General features: G+C 38.2%; 1 protein-coding gene across 1 annotated transcript; it reads right to left on the bottom strand.

Annotated features, from left to right (window-relative positions):
* Positions 1 to 214: 214 nt before the first annotated feature.
* On the bottom strand, positions 215 to 17,370 carry LOC146317872 (activin receptor type-2B-like). The gene is made up of 11 exons (XM_084731338.1): positions 16,899 to 17,370; positions 14,263 to 14,470; positions 10,335 to 10,450; positions 9,882 to 10,033; positions 8,697 to 8,840; positions 7,763 to 7,906; positions 5,948 to 6,096; positions 5,059 to 5,173; positions 3,064 to 3,202; positions 2,692 to 2,822; positions 215 to 2,067 (listed from the first exon to the last, which is right to left on the bottom strand). The coding sequence occupies exons 1-11, from the start codon at positions 16,948 to 16,950 to the stop codon at positions 1,873 to 1,875; spliced, it is 1,545 nt and encodes a 514-aa protein (XP_084587464.1). The 5' UTR covers positions 16,951 to 17,370; the 3' UTR covers positions 215 to 1,872.
* Positions 17,371 to 19,237: the final 1,867 nt, after the last annotated feature.

Here is a 19,237-nt window from a genome sequence, read left to right as displayed (position 1 = left end):
TAAATTTTGCAACTCACACCAAAACAAACTACATGGATAAACAGCACTACTGTTAAGAGAAAGATATGTATTTTTGATTTTTGAGTGAACTGTCCCTTTAAAAGAAAAAATCACAGGGCTAGTTGACTTTTAAATATGTCGAGGTGGAACTGAGCGATCCCTTTCTGTTTGTGTGAAATGAGAACAGTTAATGCCCTGATTGTGTATTTTTAAAAAAAAATCAGATCAGTGTTCGGCAACTGTGTGTACATGTCTATTTACAAGAATCTGCCTCTCTTCTTCTTTTAGGTTTGTACAGCATTAACACCGTGACAACTGGTCAGGCTCTATTTAAAAAAAAAAAGAAAAAAAAAAAAAAGAAAAAAAATCTCCACAGACAAAGAGGCCCAACCGGCAATAAAATATCTCAACTACTAAAACACAATAAAATACATAACACAACTTGATATACATGTAGAAAAAGCCTGAGGTACTTGTCAGAATATCTGAGGTCAGTCTGGAGGAGTAAGCAGCTGAGGGCTTACTCAGTCAAAAAACACACAAAAAAAAGAATATTAGCCTCACATAATATCATTAGCGTTATATTAACAAAGAATACATGTACATCTACAAATCCTTGAGTATCCTGGAATAGTCACAGCAGCATAACGGACATTCAATGTATGGTATTCATGTTATGGTACAACTATGGCATTGCATTTGAGACAAAGGCAACCATTTGAGCTCTCCTTGCATGATGTACAGTGACTGAGGTATCTGGGGACTGGTGTCCAACTGAGTCTATTGAACAAACACCCATGAAAATTAAAAACAGACATGTTGCTTACTCAAGTATGGCCCTCGCAAGGATAAACCCCCAACTATCTGTCCATGGTTTCTTAGTTTAAAAACACGCTCTCTGTCCATCTCACATCATTTAGTCTTCAGATTCTCTCTCACACGCCCATGCACACATACATACACTCACACAGACAAGTTAAAATCAAGAATGTGTAACATTGCAACTCCAGGCAGCATCCGTCAATGCCCCTGGCACTGGCAAAGGAGTAACTCTGAATTTCTACAATTAAAAAACAAGACAAATCCAGGAATATGTCCATGATAGCTAGATGGATAGCTTGGCTCTCAACTTAGAGAAAAATGTTCCAAAGAAGCCTACTGGATACCTGAGAGGTAGTTCCCCGGGGGACAAGACGCTCGTCCCGAATCTTCAAAAAAGTCCAAAATGTCCGATACAACTGCTTAGCTCCCCGTTTTAGCTCCTCCCCCTGCGATAAAACAGGTGTGCTCCGATTTTTTTTTTTTGATCTTTTCCATTTCCATTCAGAGGCATTCACAGGTTTAAAATAAGGGAGCGCACTCGAGTTTAAAAATCGAGAAGCTTCGACCCCTGAGGAAGATGAATATATTTTGTCTAACAGTCTCAAAACGGTTCCTCCGAGGTGTGCAGCACGTCGTCCGAGGTTTGGAGCAAAAAGGTTCATTTCATTTGGCCGCAGACGATCATGACCAAGACAGGGAAAAACGACAAAGATAACAACTCATGAGGTAATAAAAATAGACTAACACAAAAGAAATACATGAGGTAATGACAACGTTTAAGATTTGACACATGGGTGTTATCAGATGTGCCCATCGCATAACTTATTACTACTTCAAAACTACAGCAGATGGATGTGTTAGTAGGATCCGACTTTAAACACCGAAAACGTTAAAACAGAAAAAAAAAATACCAGTATTGGGATAAAATAGCAGCTGCATTCACGTTGCTAGTTGTTTTTTTATGCTTTTAAATATTCACGGAGACCCGCTGAGTTTGGATTTGAGAAAATTAAAAAGTCAGGAGCTCAGGTGAAGGATGGTGTCACCCGTTCAGGTGCTGGACTCTTTGGGAGGTAGGTCCTCGTTGGTGAGAGACGTCACAATGGAGACGGGGCTGTCTGAGGTAGTGCTGCTGATCGTCCTGGCGATCTGGCCAATGCGCTCCTCGACGCAGCCGGCCGACAATCTTGCCTCTGCATCGTGGTCCCAGCATTCTTCGATGGTCTCGCACATCTGGCTCAGACCCTGCAGCCGCAAAGCAGAAATGATTAAGTCTGTAATTCTGTGTTCTTGCTTTCTTAAAAGGGCATTTTTGTGCATAACTTAAATGGTAATTTTGGTATTTTTCAACCTGGTCCCTATTTTTCCCTTTCAGACCAACCTTGTTTGATCTAAATTTTCAGAGTTTTCTGGTTGAGCCAAACAATTACAGGTGTGAAACCTCTCCCCGACCACAGTCTGAACCAAAAAGCTGAACCTTGGTTAAGCGATAAATTATATGCCCCTGATTTTGTTCTAGCTTAGTTTAACTTTGGCTGGCTGCAGCAATCTCCCTCAATACTGGACCAATTTCAAAACTTGTTGTTAGTCACTAAAGACACAAAAATACTTACAAATATGGTCCAGGTTGAAAAATACCCATTTTAAAAACCTTAATACCCATTAATTAACCTTCAATAATTGAAACATTAAATAAAAATCTATTTCCTAGAGCAGTGTATGTTCTGTGCCCTAAAAGTTTTAGCAATAAAAACTGATTCAGAGAAGTAAGACCTCAGATAATGGAGCTGTATTCACTGGAAAAAAGGATGCATGGCATCCTGGTATTGCTGTTAAAGCTGCGAGAGTTATTCTTCAGCGGTTACTCACAGGATGTTTGAGCCAGCAGTCCTTGATGACTGGACGCATCTTCTTGTGCACGACCACATCCTGCAGATCCTCCAGGGAGGGATGCTGGCCTATTTCATCCTCAAACGGCAGCATGTACTCGCCAACTGTACCTGAGGAGGGGCGGCGGGGCCACAGGATGGAAATCATTACACAGAGATCAAGTCAAGTAAATATTGCAGTGTTTGGTTTTGGAAAATCTGAAACTTGCTCTCTGCCCACATTACACTTTAACCTGGATCAGATTGCTTCCCCAGACAAAACGAAAACTAGTCCTTTGTTTATGAGGTCAGCCTGAAGCACGCTGACCTTTCACCTGTTGGCAAAGCAGCATTCCTGCACTGTTTGACTCACCGTCGGTCTCTGAGCAGCGGGACACCAGCTCCCACAGCACCAAGCCCATAGCGTACATGTCTATCCTCAGGAAGGAGTCTCGTTGGAAGTTGATGGCTCCCTCCAGCACCTCTGGAGCCATGTAACGCCTCGTACCCACCTGCAGGAATTCAAGTATATATATATGAGTATGTGCATGAATTACATTTATGAAAAGGACTTAAGCTATCAAACTAATCTTTGCTTTTTTAAAAGATTGCCTTAACAGCAGCCAAAATTGGAGTCCATTAGGCTTCACATGCCGTCCATGCTGTGTTTTTCCACATTAAAAAATCTACTGACTGACCACTAGGGGTGGGTATTGTTAGGACTGTATGGATACCAATATTGATAAAGCTTTTCAATACTCTTATTTAAAGCTGCAACAATTAATTGGTTATTAAGTGATTATGAAATTAATCAACCACCATTCTGATAACTGATTAAACGGTTTGAGTAATTTTTAAGAAATGTAAATTCTCTGATTTCGGTAAACTGAGTGTCTTTGGGTTGTGTACAAAACAAGACATTTGAGGACGTCATCTTGGGCTTTGAGGAACAGTGATCAACATTTTTCACCATTTTTAATTCATTTATGGACAAAACAACAACTTGATTGATTGTTAATTATAAATTAAAATACAATGAAAACAATGAAATCGACAATGAAAATAATCGTTAGTTTCTGACCTACTCTTATTGATACGACTCACCATAAATTGGTGCAAAAATTAAAGGCGTGAAAAGATGTAAAAAAGATTTGCTATATGGGTTAGGGTTGCTTATATGGTTAATTATTTCTTTTTTATTTTATTTTTTAAAAGAACTGCTACTGACCACTGCATTGTTTTATGTTGTGTACATAATTTAAACATTAAATCCCAGAGACAATTAATGCCAATTTTTTGCACATATTTATTAAAGAATGAAAGCTGAAGCACTTGAAATTAAAAAGAAATTTTATACAAACCAAATATACTGCACACATCAGATGTATTATTTAATAAAGGACTTTTTTTTGTTACAGTGCTATTATCTAGGGATGCACCAATAATAATAATGCATTGAGTACTGGTCTCGTGCCCTGCTAACATCTCCAACATCACCAAAGCTGATACCACTTTACGAAGAGTAGCTACTTCAACATAACCAATTTGAAAACATCTAGAGAACTAACACAACGCAGAGTTCAAGGAAACATCTGATGAAAATAAAACTTGATTTTTAAAGTCATTGTAAGAACTATAATGACATTACTTAGTAAGCATATTGATACTCAGTAGTGGCGAAATGTAAGTACTTGTACTTGGTCTGACAAAAGTGTATCTAGTATTATCATACCTTGTGTTTTTGATATCATTACATCCCTAATAAATACCAACAGTATAATTTATCCAGAAGCTCAATATTTCCACACAGACCAGTGAGGAACTGGTTAATGTACCTAACAGTGAACCAGTTAAAGAAATGTAAAACAATGCTTTAGTATCAAACAACATCCTGGTTTGCTGCTGACCCTAGTTAAACCTACCAAAGTTACTCTGCAGACAGCAACAAACCCTGAATTATTTTCATTATGAATAATTAACACCATCTCTAAATGTCAAACCTTACAATAAAAAACATCCACTATGTGCTTTATTCTTAACAGCTCCCACTTATTATAAAAAGCATTCACACTTGCACTTTTTATATGTCACTAGTAATCAGAGTGGGTTATATTTAAGCTATTTTGACACTGATCAAAAGAAGGCTGTCAAAATAAAACACCTCTACAAATTAAGTGCAATGAATATGAGTCACAGTAACCCCTTCTATACATACTCCAAACTGTCGGGTCAATACTCACTGAAGGAACCTATACACTACAACAACTTTAGAAAGCTTATATGAACATTTCAGAGAAGTGAGAGCTACTCAGACTTGCATCACATTGTCAATGTTGAAATAAAAAGCAGTAGTGAAGTGTTTCCATACCTGTCCATGAGTATCTCCTGGAGGTTTTCCAGGTTCAAATCGTACAGCGAGCCCAAAGTCTCCAATGACTGCAGTCAGATCATCTCGGAGCATCACATTCTTACTCTTGAAGTCCCTGAGAAAAAAATATTCAGGACAAAATCATTACGACGCTCAAGCAAAACCAGAGGACAGCAATACTAATAAAATGTTCTATCTAAAATCAAATGTAGTCAGGATTTCACAATGTCCACCCTCACAGACTATAAAGTACGTTCTCAGTAAGTCTGTGAAGGCTTCAGGTTGTACGCACACTTTCAATATGTCCACATTTCTGCTGACTTTCCCACACTTTCATACTGTTATGACATTAAACACTGGGTTACCATGGGAACTCCAGGAACCCTTCAAGAAAAAGGACAGTTCATACATGACAGCACTGCTGACTATCTGATTAATTTCTTTATTCTATATGCAAGTTTATTTTTTATTCGCAAACAGAAAACCTCTAAATCCCTATCTGAAACCTCTGACTGAATATATTAATATTTGTGTGTACGTGTACCCAATTTATTATTTTTATGTAACTTTTTTAATCTTACGTTCTTTGCATATGCATTTCTCATTTAAATTTGACTTGTATGTGCTACAGTTTATCTGAATGTTTATATATTATATTTATATATTACCCATATTATATTAGGTAAAAAATAACAAGTAAAAAGTCTCTGACATTTAAGGTAACATGACATCACAAACTGTTGTCCCATTCCTATTTATACAGTTTCAGGCCCTTGCAGCCTCTCACATTCAAACACAACTGGCAACGTCAGCTAAGTCCATGAGGGTTCAGGGCTTAAGGCTTTAGAGGGCACATGGGGATTGGGTTATTGTTTTTTTTTTTTTTTACCTGTGTGCAATGGTGGGTTTGGGCCCCTCTCCCTTGTAGCTGGGAATGTCCTCATGGAGGTAGGCCAGGCCGCGGGACATGGTCTCTGCTACGTGACATAGTTCACTCCAGGTCACAGTGTTACCCTTCAGGTGGTCTGTCAATGAGCCCTGCACACACATGCAACGACAGAAAAGATTCAGGTGCCAGGATTAATAACTGCACAAGAACTGTATGAATCAGTGCCAACAGTAACCCTGGAATAGATTGTTTTTGGCCGGGCGTTTCACTTCATTTGCCAACAGAATAATGTAGATTCACCAGAGCATCTAAATTTATACAATATAGCTTAAAGGGATAGTTAAGATCATTTGATGTGGGGTTGTATGGTCTACGTAGTTATCCATAGTCAAGTGTATTATCTACAGCAGATGGTCAGTAAGGCCTCAGTATAGAGAACCTGCACAGAAGCTAAGCAATGTACTGCTGTGGACAGGATCAGCAACAAAACCTATTTTAACCACGTTAAAAAGGTCCCCCTGGAAAAAACAAACAAAAAAACAGTCAATACAGGTTTAAGTGTACGGTATATTTAGAATATTTTCACAGCTTTACCTTACTGTCAGACACTTTTTCCAATGGAAAGCCGCCATTGTATAAGCCAAGTATCTTTCTCCAAACCAACCAAACTCCATAGTCGAAATCAGTCATTTTATTGTGCAGAACACTGGAGTTGCTGGTCTACTACTGCCCAGTTCAGTTAGTTTGTTTGTGTAATTGTGTGACTTTGGTGTTTTAAAAGTACAGTTTGAAATTTCCAACGTCACACAATAACACAAACAAACTAATGGACTGAGGCAGCGGTAGACAAACTGTTCTCCTGTTTTGAGAGGTAAAATTACTGATTTCTTCTATGGAGTTTGGTTGGGTTGGAGAAAGTGATATTTGGTTTATATAACAGTGGTTTCCCATCAGAAAAGGCTGTCAAATAGCAAGGGAAAGTGGCTAAAACTATCATATACCATACAATTAAACTGACCCCTCACCATACAATTAAACTGATCTTGACTTTTTTTTTGGGTGGGCCTTTTTCAAGTGGCTAAAATACCTTTTGTTAATGGGTGTATCAACCGCAGTACAATGCTTAGCTTCTATGCTGGTAAACCCCTCTGCTTCTCAAAACTGAGGACATGCTGTTTGGCATCTACTGTAGGTAATACACAGACTACCGTCAAGTACCACATACAATCCTAATCAAATAAAATATCACTAAAAAATACTGACAAAAATAGAAACATTTAACCCAAATAAATGACACAAGCATCGATGGCACAGAGACAATAACTGTAACTAAATATGTTTGTATCTCTGCCATGGATAGACGGTGCGATGAGGACAAACACTGACAGTCATTACACAAATGTAATGCTACATTTGTGGTTATGGTAATTATTGTTTAATCCTGTTTAGATATATGAATACCTTTGTTGAGAAGAGCAATAAACAGGATGATTTAATCATACAATCTTAATTCCTCAATACTTACAGCTATTTTTAATACTAGTAGTATTTGTCATAATTATTATTATTTTAAACTATATGCTTAAAAATAAACAGCATAAGCATTTCTGTCACTTTAAGGTATAGTGGGTGCCGCAGACCTGCCATAAGTAATAAAATCGTCTTTAATAAAAGCTGTGATGCTCTTTTGTTGAGGTAAATAAAGGCCTCTGCCGATATTGGAAAATGTTCTGCGCTTCTAGTAAACACAGAAGCCCTATACCTCACTGTGAATTTGCTATATATGGGCACACATACGGGGAGACAAGCACTCACCCTCTCATGAAACTCTGTGATGAGCCACAGCTCCGTTTCCAGGTTGGTTCCGTGTTTCTCTGCGGCGATGTAACGCAGGAGGTTCTCGTGTCGCATCCCTGGAGTCATGAATATGTCCCGCTCGTTCTGCCACGACTGCTTATCCTACACAAACCAGAGAGTTGTGTTTAGGTCTTCATGATTTATACAAGCACTCATGAAAACAATGGGGTCCATATTTATGTTACACAAAGCAGCTACCTCCAGTTTGTGCCTCTCATGTATAACATTAGAAGTCGCAGCACTGAGCGTTTTTCCAAGAACTATATACGTTAACCATGAGTGTGTTTAGATGCACACCAGTACCCTGGTTATTATCAGGTTTTTTGAGTATCCGTGCTTTGTTATGTACATGTAAACATCTTATCCCAGTTTCAGAAACATTGATAAGACCCAAATTAGACAGAAATTCTGCTACAATCAATATTTTTTGGCATTAAGCCTTTCAAAAACCATTTTGCTCTCCCACTTACCAGACACTTGAGGAGGCACGCACCTCAATTAACAGTGCAGCACAGCAACAATCACTATGAGTTACATTGAATTTAACCAGAATAACAAAAAAAAATCTACTTTGGCTCTAATAAATCCAATGAATCACTTTATTCAAATTGAGGATTTGACTATTTTTCAGGGTGATGACATCATAAATGATGGCAGACATTTGAAGCTTCGCTCAGAACCTCAATAAAAGCTTGGAATATAAAAAAAATTACAATACAGTCCCAACATGAGAAGCAGACGGGACATTTATTCATCCAGATGGTTAGAAGAGTCTTTGAAGACATCAAAGATAGAACAGACAAAGGTTAATATATGAGCAGCACAAACTGGAGCTGAGAAATCAGCATTTTAAAACAACACAAATACCGTGGATTAATATTGATGAACATACCTGAACAGGGAAGATCTTTACAGCAACATATTCGCTCATCAACTGGGCTTTCCAAACACAACCAAAGCGCCCCCTAGCTTTGATTTCCAGCAGCTGCAGTGGTTTCAGACCCACCAGGGGAGATGGAGGAGCTGGTCCAGGATCCTGCATGACACACAAGGAAAACCAGTTAAGTTCTTCTGCCAAATCTATTGAAAAGATGATGTTTTGTGCCTCACTTTTTTTTTTTTTTTTTAAATCACAGGCATTGGCGTCTGAGCAATGGACATAAAAGTCAGTCTGAGCCATCTTAAATTGCATCTTCTTATTCAATAACACCAAACATGTTTAGATTATCAGAAGGTAGGTGTACTCTCTCCAGAACCTGACAGGAAGCAGTAAATGAGGTAGTTACTTTGGTAACGGCCAAAAAATACTCAGCTGCACTCAATGTCAGACAACCTTAACATACTTTAGCAGTTACGTAGTGTTTCTGTCTGTTTATCTTGTGTTTCTAGAGTTATGTTTTTTTTACAGACACAGAAGGAATTATTGAAATGCTCTGGGGAGTTTGGGGCAGTATTTTCCCCAAAGAGTGCAGGAAGACTTAAGTTTAATTCAAACTGCTAATACATATATTTTTCAATGTTTTGTCACCACTACAGAAACACTAGGTAACAGCTAAAGTATGATAAGGCTGTCTGCTGCTAGTTTGTTTTGATTAATGATTTAATAATGTGTGTACTCATTACCGACAGTGGCTGATCAGGCTAATTGTACTCAGTTTCTAACTGTAGTATGCAGTAAATGGTTGCTCTGTGAGTGTATTTGTCACTCTTTGCTGAAAGTAAAAAACACAATGAAAAATAAATCTTTTTATATATAATAGTGTAATATAAATACAGTGAAAGAGCAGCTTTACTGGTCATGATTGAAGGCTCCACACTGCAGGAAATGGCACTTTCAGGTGTTAATTAAATGAAAAATTTCCTGCCATACTAATCTCGTGCCCTCTCTTTTATCTATAACTCAGAGCCCATGATTACAAGAACATAACAGAGGAGCTGGGTAATTATTATAGGCAGCAGCTGCCGCCATGGTTGACACTACTGAGACTCAAACATTATCAACAAAAAAATGAAAGGAAAATATATGCAGTGAAAGACTGTTAAGACTAATCTTAGTGGCACCACTTTAGTCTCTCACCTCGCTCAGGTCTACGTGGCCGTAGGGAGGTTTGCGGTGGCGGTACATCCACAAGGCCAGGACAAGGGCCAGCGACAGCACACAGAGAGGCAGCAGCGAATACACCAGCACATTGAGCAGGGACGGCACTCGAGGTGGAGGCCGGATTTTCACTGTCGAAAGGGGAACAGAATAATTACGACATGCCAGTTTTTTGACTTGTGGGTTACCAGCAAATGCAAATCAAAGGTACTGAATGCACCAATACCACATGTATAAGTGCAAGTGACCTAAAAAAAAAACAAAAAACAACACATCTGTGCAAAACGCACGAGAGATTTCATCATAATGTGCTATACATGATGTTTTTTTTAATATTACATGCAAGGTTAAGCTTCACTCCCACTAATCGGAGGGGAAAAGCAAAGACCTATTTTTTCCTTGTACTGTATGTGGGATGCATTTGCCGCTCACCTCGGTTGCCACTGCCAATCATGTCAGGAAGGTGGGTGAATCGTTCATTGCAGTAGTTCCCCTCGCAGCAGCAGAAGAAGACCTGAGGGTTTTCCTCCATGGAGACACACTCTTGCCTAAAACAATAGAAAACACACCCGCATTAGTGTGTTGATAAACAAATGTTGAGACCAGATATGTGGCAAACTCATGATAGTAAAACAAGGTATGGTCTTTAAGTTGATGTAATGAGTGGATGAGTATCTATTTTTCTATCCTTTGATTTTGTTGTGCATAAACCCTCTATGGACAAGGGCTGTAACTAACAATTATTTTTCAATTAAATTTCAATTTTCAATTAAATGTTGTAAAAAAAAAAAATGCTCATCACAATTTCCCAGAGCCAGAAGTGGCATCTTCATATTGTTTCTTTTGTCCAAACAACAGTCCAAAACCCAGAGACTCTACATTTACTACCATAAATGACAAAGAAAGACAGCGAAGTCTTCGTTGAAGAAGCTGGAACTAGCAAATGTTTGACATTTATTGCTTGAAAAATGAACAAAACAATTAATTAATGAACAAACTGGTTGCCAACTAATTTTCTTTCAATCAACTAATCAATTAACCAACTAATCATTTCAGCTCTACAATGGATAGAGAAATATTTGTCCTGTTTACTGGCTTTAACTCGTGCACTCTTCAGTACTGGTTACTGGTTATGCTGCCTTTTTATAGAATAATAGATGTTTTCAGCTTTATAGCATACTGTGACCTGCTGTGTCCAAATGAGGAAAAGAGGGAAAAAAATGAACTATACTATATATATTTAAAACATATATGCCCAGTAGTTGCTCTATATAGACAGGATTATGGAATATTAATGGCCTTTAAAAAAAAGTCTAATGTAAACTCGGCGTTAAGCAATTATTTTTTCCTTCACACTGTACTGAACTCACACCGAACTGTGACTCCTAAACCGGGTCTTAACAAAACCATGATTTCTGTGTACTATTAGACCTCCAGTCACCGGGGTGTTTCTAACACTTAATGAACATTGACTGCATAACTGCTTTTAAAACACTGTAATTAATATTTCTAACACTGTCCTTTAACTTTCTAAAATATTGCCCGCCTGTTCATCACACCTCATTTTCTGTCACTATTTTATTGAGCGTTTCGCTCCGATTAAACCGATCAGAATAAAAAGTATTTTTCGGGTCCCTCTATTTTCCCTTATAGTCATAATTACAGCCAACAGCACTTCAGACCGAAGCTATTTCTCTTCAAACTGTCATTGAATTTGTACCTGCTTCCAAACCTACAATTTGTGCACATCCCATTCCAGCAAAGCTTTTGAAAATATGCTTTTGATTTAATGCCGCCCTCACTGATCAACATTAACATGCCACTGTCACTCATAATAGCAGTCATTTCTATCCTTAGAACTACTTTTAACAATCAGAAAGGAATAGAAAAGGCTCAAACACATTGCAAAATACCTATTTTATTGGTGGCTAATGGTTAATTCTTTATACACACACTTAGATGTGTCATTTAGGGCCAAATATTATAATTGTGTTTCCTTCATGAGCCACCAGAACCTATTCAAAACTCTGTGGCTTGAATATTAAAGAGCAGAAGTTTGATGGTGCCACACAGCTCTGCACAGGCTGCTGATAAAGGCTACTTTAAAATTCTCCTCCTGACTTACAAACTCCTGAGTGGCCTGCTGACACTGTATCTTTCCGCCATCATCAGGCTGTGGACATCGAGCTGCACTCTGCTCTGTCGATGCAGATGTTCTGCTCGTTCCCATTACGAGCAAATGTGAGCTCTGCTGGCTGCAGAACATTTTCCCAACATAGAAGGGGGTCCTATCAAAATAAAACACGACTGTAATGTGAACCTAATCTTTTTATTACTCCACTGTAAGTCAATCTGTTTAGCTGACCTCAGTTTGTGTTTTACAGTGTGTTAAATAATTTACATACAATACAGTCGTGTATATTCTGCGTGTGTAGATTTTTGCATGTGTGGATGCAGTAGACTGTATGCCTCCTAGAAAATATCTGGTTTTAAACATGTTGTCTACACCACTTTAGAGCTAAAACCACTACTCGATCGATGAAGGATTAACCAAGAGCAGTAAAATTAGATGATTAATCGATTGGTCAATCAATTAGCCAACTATTTTGATGTGAATGTCAAACATTTGCTGGTTCCAGCTTCCTAAATGTAAGAATTTGCTGTTTTCTTTATCATTCATGACGGTAACTGAAAAGTTGGACAAAAGAAGCAATAAGACATGACTCTGGGCTCAGAGAAACTGTGGTGCGCACTTTCACATTTTTTGACACTTCATAGACTAAATGATTAATCAATAATCCTGAAAATAATAAACAGATTAGTTGCAGTCCTAACCAAGAGCTAGTTTGGTAGCCCATTAATCGTTTGAGCAGCAAATGTCAGCAAAAATGCTTTTGACGTTTACAAGAATTATCTTCTGCAGAGTGAACGTAGTACCATGTACGTACAGTATCCACAGTCGGGCTGCAACTTACAATTATTTTCACTATTAATCAGTTAATCATTTAGTCTATAAAATGTCAAAAAAATTGAAATATAAGTTGTGTGTTCAAACAACAGACAAAGAAACAACAGATCTTTACATTTAAAGATCTGGCATCAGCAAATGTTTGACTTTTTTGTTTGAAGCAAATAATAATCACTGCAGCTCTATTCCATAGTACTTTGCATGTTTGCTTGCCATCTTATGTGATGTATCTAGAGAGATTTATGTTAGTGATCAAACACTTTTAACCAATGGAAATGGACCACAGTGACTCTGGTAATAAGTCTTGAATCTTTTTATTTTATGTAGTATCTTATTTCAGGTTTGGATATTTTTAGGGCTGCAACTAACTGATTGATAAATCTGTTGATCCAAATATTCCATTTACAGGGATATAACAATGAAAAACAGTGAGTCCATACATTTTGAGAGGCTGAAACTAGGAAATGTTTCACATTTCAGGGTTGCAACTAATGATTTATTTTCCATATCGATTTATCTGTAGATCAATTTATCAAGCAATCGATTAGCCTTCTTGTTTGGTCCATAAAATATGAAAAATATGAAAAATGCTGATCACTGTTTCACGAAACCAAGGTGATGTCCTCAAAGTCTTGTTTTGTCCACAACCAAAAGATATTCAGTTTACTATCACAGAGGAGTACAGAAACCAGAAAATAATCAAAAAACAGAAAACAATTTGAGAAGCTGAAATCAGAGCATTGACATTTTGTCTTTGTAAAGGACTCAAAATGATGAATCGATTGTCCAAATATTTGCAGATTAATTTAATAGTTGACAACTAATCAATTAATTGTTGCAGCTATAGTTTGTTTGCTTGCTATCTTATGTGATTTGTGTTGAAACTTACATTGATGATGTAGATTTTTTTTAAATTAACCAATGCAATACTGGTTATATATCTTGCATCTTTTTATTCTACATTTAATATCAAATGTGGATGTTTTGGGGATGCAACTGATGATCCATCAAACAAAAATTATATATTTTCACATAGCTTTTTTTGTCCAAAACCCCAAAGATTCAATTTATAGGTTATAAAAAAGAGAAAGAAAAACAGCTAAAACTCACATTTTGAAAGGCTAGATAGCTTGATAAATTAGTCTAATGACATTTGTTTTTTTTTTTCTAGTTTTCTGTCAACTGATCAGATGATCTTCTCCTGCAGATTTTACTTCTGTCCCTGAAGACATCCCGGGTCACACAGATGAGGATGTGTAGGACTAACATGTGGGCACTGATGCAGATATTTATGTTGCACCCACTGCCACTCACTCTGGGCACAAACCAGACACCTTAAACATGAGTGTAAAAGCACAGCGAGCGACAGTGACCTCGCTGGGTGACCCCGACCTGTCATAGCAGTTGAAGTCGTCCAGCCAGCAGCCTTTCTTCACCAGCTTGATGGTCCCTGAGGAGTTGAGCCAGGAGGCATAACAGTGCAGTCGCTTGTCCTTCTCCCCCTCACAGCGCTCAAAGCCACTCTGGTTGGTCCTCTCCGTACGCCAGTTATCATTGTAGTACACACACTCCCGGGTCTCCGCTTCGCCCAGACTGTACCCTGTGAGGGACGGACGGACAGACAGAAGGCCTCAGTCAGCTCACATGGTAAATGAATTGCAACTCAACGGCAGGAAGCGTGGACATATGGCGCAGGATCCGCTCTGTGCCACCAAGAAACATCTCTGAGCAGAGAGCCTCTATCATCACTCTGGCACACTGCCAAGTTTGGGAGCTCTCTGTAGTAAAAAGGGAGTTCCTCTGGGCTACGAAATTGTTGCTGAATAGTAGTTCAGAATAATCCCATTCACTAAAAGATCTTTTCAGAGAGAGGGGCAACTAAAAGGGAGGGGAAAATGACAGAATGTAATTAGCAATATATGAAAAAAAAAAAAACAATGAGATGCCCTACTGTAGCACAGAAACACACCGGCTTGCTACTTCTTCTTCTAAAGATAAGGACTCTTGTATCCTGCTGGAGTGTGACACATCTGGAGACACAGATAAGACCTCCTTCTTTAAGGGCTTTTACTGTCATTTAGCCAGAAATAGTCGCCCCTAACCCACAGAGATGTAACAATAGCTGTCAGTCTCCTACTATTGCACAATTCCTAATTGAAAAGGGTTTTATTCCCCTTCTTTGTGGATTTAAACTCAAAATAACACACATAAAGACGTGTTTTTTGATGTATTGTGGAGCAGATAACACACTGTACGTGTCAGTCACAGTGTCCGCTTGGACATTCATGCATAATCTTTGTTCACAGAAAAAATAGTGCATGTCTCTTTAAATCCCTGCCTATAGGAGGCTGCCCATCCCCCAGTGTTACCCCCACCAACCCATTACACACACACACACACTCACACTCACACACACTCTCTCTCACTCACTCACTGAGGCACGCATCCACTTACACATACATACATTTAGTTGTCCAGCAGCATACAATGGATTTCATTATAGCACACAGAGATGCATGCAATGACCAAACATCATGCTCATTATTAAGGATGGGAAGGAAGGAAGGTAGTAAGAACAAAACACACACACACATATTGCACACACACACACACACACATACATACACACACACACAGCAGAGCAGCAGAGATGCTCAATGCTCCATTGAGCCGAGATGGCATTTCTGATATCTGTGGTCACATGATCCAGGAGGACTTTTACTACAAGATCATTCCCCAACCCCCTCCCTCTGTCACTTACCGAGGCTTACACCACAACAACATGAATTCTGGGAGAAGCAGCTTTAGTATACACTCCATACTAGTCCTAATCTATAAACCATAAAGGCATTAGCCACACAGCTCTATTTGGCACACAGAAGACAGCTGTGCCTCAATGAAATTTTTATTACAGTTCGAGGAAAAAAGCTAAAAACATTTCATGAGAGAGGGGGTAAGGAAGGGGATATTGTTGTTGTCAAAATGTTAAGTCATAGTAAGGGCAGCCTGGGTAGGGGACACACACAGTATGAATTGCAAAAAAAAAAAAAAAAAAGGCAAACAAAAGAAAAACAAGCCTCATGCTCAATTTCACGTGGTACAAAGTCACAGGCTGTGTAACAGTAACCTCAATTCAGGGTAAAAGACCAGCTGCTGTCTCTTCAAATCAAACGACATTGATTTATGAAAATCTAGAGAGAAAGAAAGTGTGTTTTCAAAGGCTCTTGTGACCACAAACAAGAGTGCAGACCTGAGATGTAAGCCTAGAAGGTTTCAGGATGTTGATGCAGCTGCTGCCTTCTATTTCTGCCACTGCTGGGACGCAACAGCTTTAAATTTGGACCAATTTTGTGTAATTTCTCAATTTAAAAAGACAGAACTTTATTGTTATTTCTTGTGTTTTTTTAAATAAAAGCTTAAACTATTGATTGAATAATTCCTGTGTGTAAAATGGACATGTCAGAAGGGGATGAAGGAGATTATGGACGCAACAGTTTCAAAATTTGATGTATTTTTGGGAACTTCTCAGCATAAATACACAGAATTTGACGCTATTTATTGTAGTTTTTAAATAATAGATGCGACTGTTGCTTGGTTAATTCCCGTGTGTAAAATAAACGTGTTAGAGGGGGCGAAAAGGCGATTATGTACGCAACAGTGTCAAATTTTGATGTATTTTGGGGGATTTTTCAGCAAAAAAAAAAGCAGATTTTTAGTGCCACTTATTGGTATTTTTAAACAAAAAGTCGCAGCTATTGATTTGATCATTCCCGTGTGTGAAATAGACGTGTTAGAGGGGGAGAAAAGGCGATTATGGGTAAGTAAGAGAATAAAATCCCTCACCACCACTACCAGCACCACCACCGCTGAATGCTAACAAAGTTTAATCAGCCAACAAACGTAAACTCGTTCGCGGGTCGACATTTCAAACACACACCAAAAAAAAAAAAAAAAAGAAAAAATGCCTCTGCCTTGGGACTCGACAGAAAAAAAACTGTTGCAAAAATTCCAACAATAGCACCTCTTACCTGCGCATAAAGTTCCCAGAAGAAGTGAACAAGTCAGCCATGAAAAAGACATGTTCCGTTTTAAATACAGGACAGAGATTTCCGCCACTTTCCGTCGCGAACATTAAAACTCAGGTTGTCCAAAACATCAGTCCGGGGATCAAAACGACCACAGGCCTCCGGTCCCTCCGCAGCCTAACCACCACCACCACCACAACGCGTGTCAATAGCCGCGACGCTGCAACAATGTTGCAAGAAAAGATAGGAGCGATTAATTGACTGCCAGACTGTTAGTCCATTAATAGGTGCGGCATTTCGCATCGGGAGCGGATCCAAACACCGAACGGGAAGCCGTTAAACCATCCGAGACGAAAGCCCAGCGCTCTTTTTGAGGTTATTCACTTGAATAGTAGCACCGCTGCATCGGGAGGTCGGTCGGGGTTTACATGCATGTTACTGATCTGTGTCCAAAATGGCTTCTAAATGGGGAATGGGCTGCAAACAGGGAAACCCGGATGTGTAAACACAAAGAGGGGAATTCAGGCAGCCAGCGAGTGACCTTAACACGACACCGCAGATACACGCCTGAAATGACTTTATTTTCGCCTCGTAACGATATTTATCACGTTATTTTAATCGTAGAAAGACTAACAGGAGGAATATGAGGTGTTAGTGAGAGGTGTGTGTTTTCCGCCGTAGTATTGTCCCGCTTCCAGCTGATACAATACTTGCACTTTCTGTGGTCAGAGTTGGTATTTTTAGTCTACTTTTTGGTTCTTATTTTTTATCCCGGGGTTTTAAATGAGATTGTATGCTAATAGATACTGTTTTTACCGGTTACACGTCGGGAATAGTGGAATAGTTTTAGAGTCTTATGAAAAATAACGTGTTATTGAAATAATGTGTTGCGATATTTAAAAAAGTCAGCTATAGGCAGAGGTAGCTATATAGTTATTGTTTTAATTTTTTTTTTAGGAGTATATCAATATAATCACCCAGTACGTCCAAGTGAAAATATAAATGTATTAGCTCGTACAGTATTTCAGCAATGTAGTAGTAGTATAGTAATATATAGTATTAGTAGTGGTAGTACTGTAGTAGTATAGTATTTTTACAGTTGATATCACGACAATCTTATTTTGCGGTAAGCTACACAGTATAAATTTCAAATTTTTTTGAGAGCATATTAAAATAATAAATCAGTAATTACAAAATTACGAACATAAATGTATTACTTCGTACAACATTTAAGTGATCAGTAGTACTGCAGTATTTTAACAGCTGATACAGAGACAGATACTCAATCATAGGCTGAAGTAAGCTATATGAGATGTCTGTTTTTTTTAAAGTTTATCAATACAGTGCCAGTACCATCAAATTATAAAAGTATTACTTCATACAGTATTTAAATATATTAGTAGTATTGTGTTTTAACAGAAGATTTAACATTAGTCTGAAGTAGGGGAGTCTGGGGGTAATTGTAACATTATCCCCACATGGTCAGTAGGGTTCTCTCCGGTAAAGGAGCTTTTACAAATTATAAATGTGGGGAAGAGTGGGGTATCTTGTTACACAGGTAAGTTGTCACAATGGTTATATCTCCATATTACATACAGTATTTAAGTAACATAGTAGCAGTATAGTATTTTAAAAGCAGATGCAAAAGTGAACTGTAGGCTGAGATAAGCTATGCCAATACAATTAGATGGTATGGACAATTAAAAAATAAATGTATTACCTTGTAATACAACATATCTTTTTGTCCATGTCAGTGTGATAAACAGAATATCTCTTACAGCCTCACAAATAGTCTGATAAATTCAGAGGGTTTTTGTCTATCTGAATGATCTTTTATGCATTAGTGGGAGAGCTAAAAATAGCTGACCTAATTTGGAGTAAGAGGATACAATAAATGCTATTTAAAATTTATTCGTTCTAATTACTCATTTCTCCGCCAGACAGTGTTAAATATAAAATATATCTCACACAGCAAAAACCAAAATAGAGACAAACCACGGCTCATAATGAATCACTAAGTATTTTATTATTATCACAAAACAGGAAGTGTATGGCATTAATCATCCCCAGTTTTCCAAAACAGAATATTCTTTTAATAGTATTTCTATTGATGAGTGTCTAATCATCTGTGACTTTACCTTTTTTTAATATCAAAGATGAGTTTTGTGTCAGAGGACTGGTCAGCCTGCCCACTCATTAAGTCTCCCAGCCAACAGACGATCACTTTTAGAAGTATTTCCTTAATGTTCGAGTCGTTTTCCTCTGACTAATTGGGTATGCTTCTCTTTTGTAATCCCCCCACTTAAGAGGAAAGGCTTACCTCCATTAGAGCAAGTAATCAA

Source organism: Lutjanus erythropterus, chromosome 12 (genome assembly GCF_056507025.1).
Source record: "Lutjanus erythropterus isolate fLutEry1 chromosome 12, fLutEry1.hap2, whole genome shotgun sequence".
Classification (NCBI taxonomy): domain Eukaryota; kingdom Metazoa; phylum Chordata; class Actinopteri; order Lutjaniformes; family Lutjanidae; genus Lutjanus; species Lutjanus erythropterus.
Note: the sequence above shows the minus strand (reverse complement) of the source record. Positions and strands in the feature narration are given on the sequence as shown.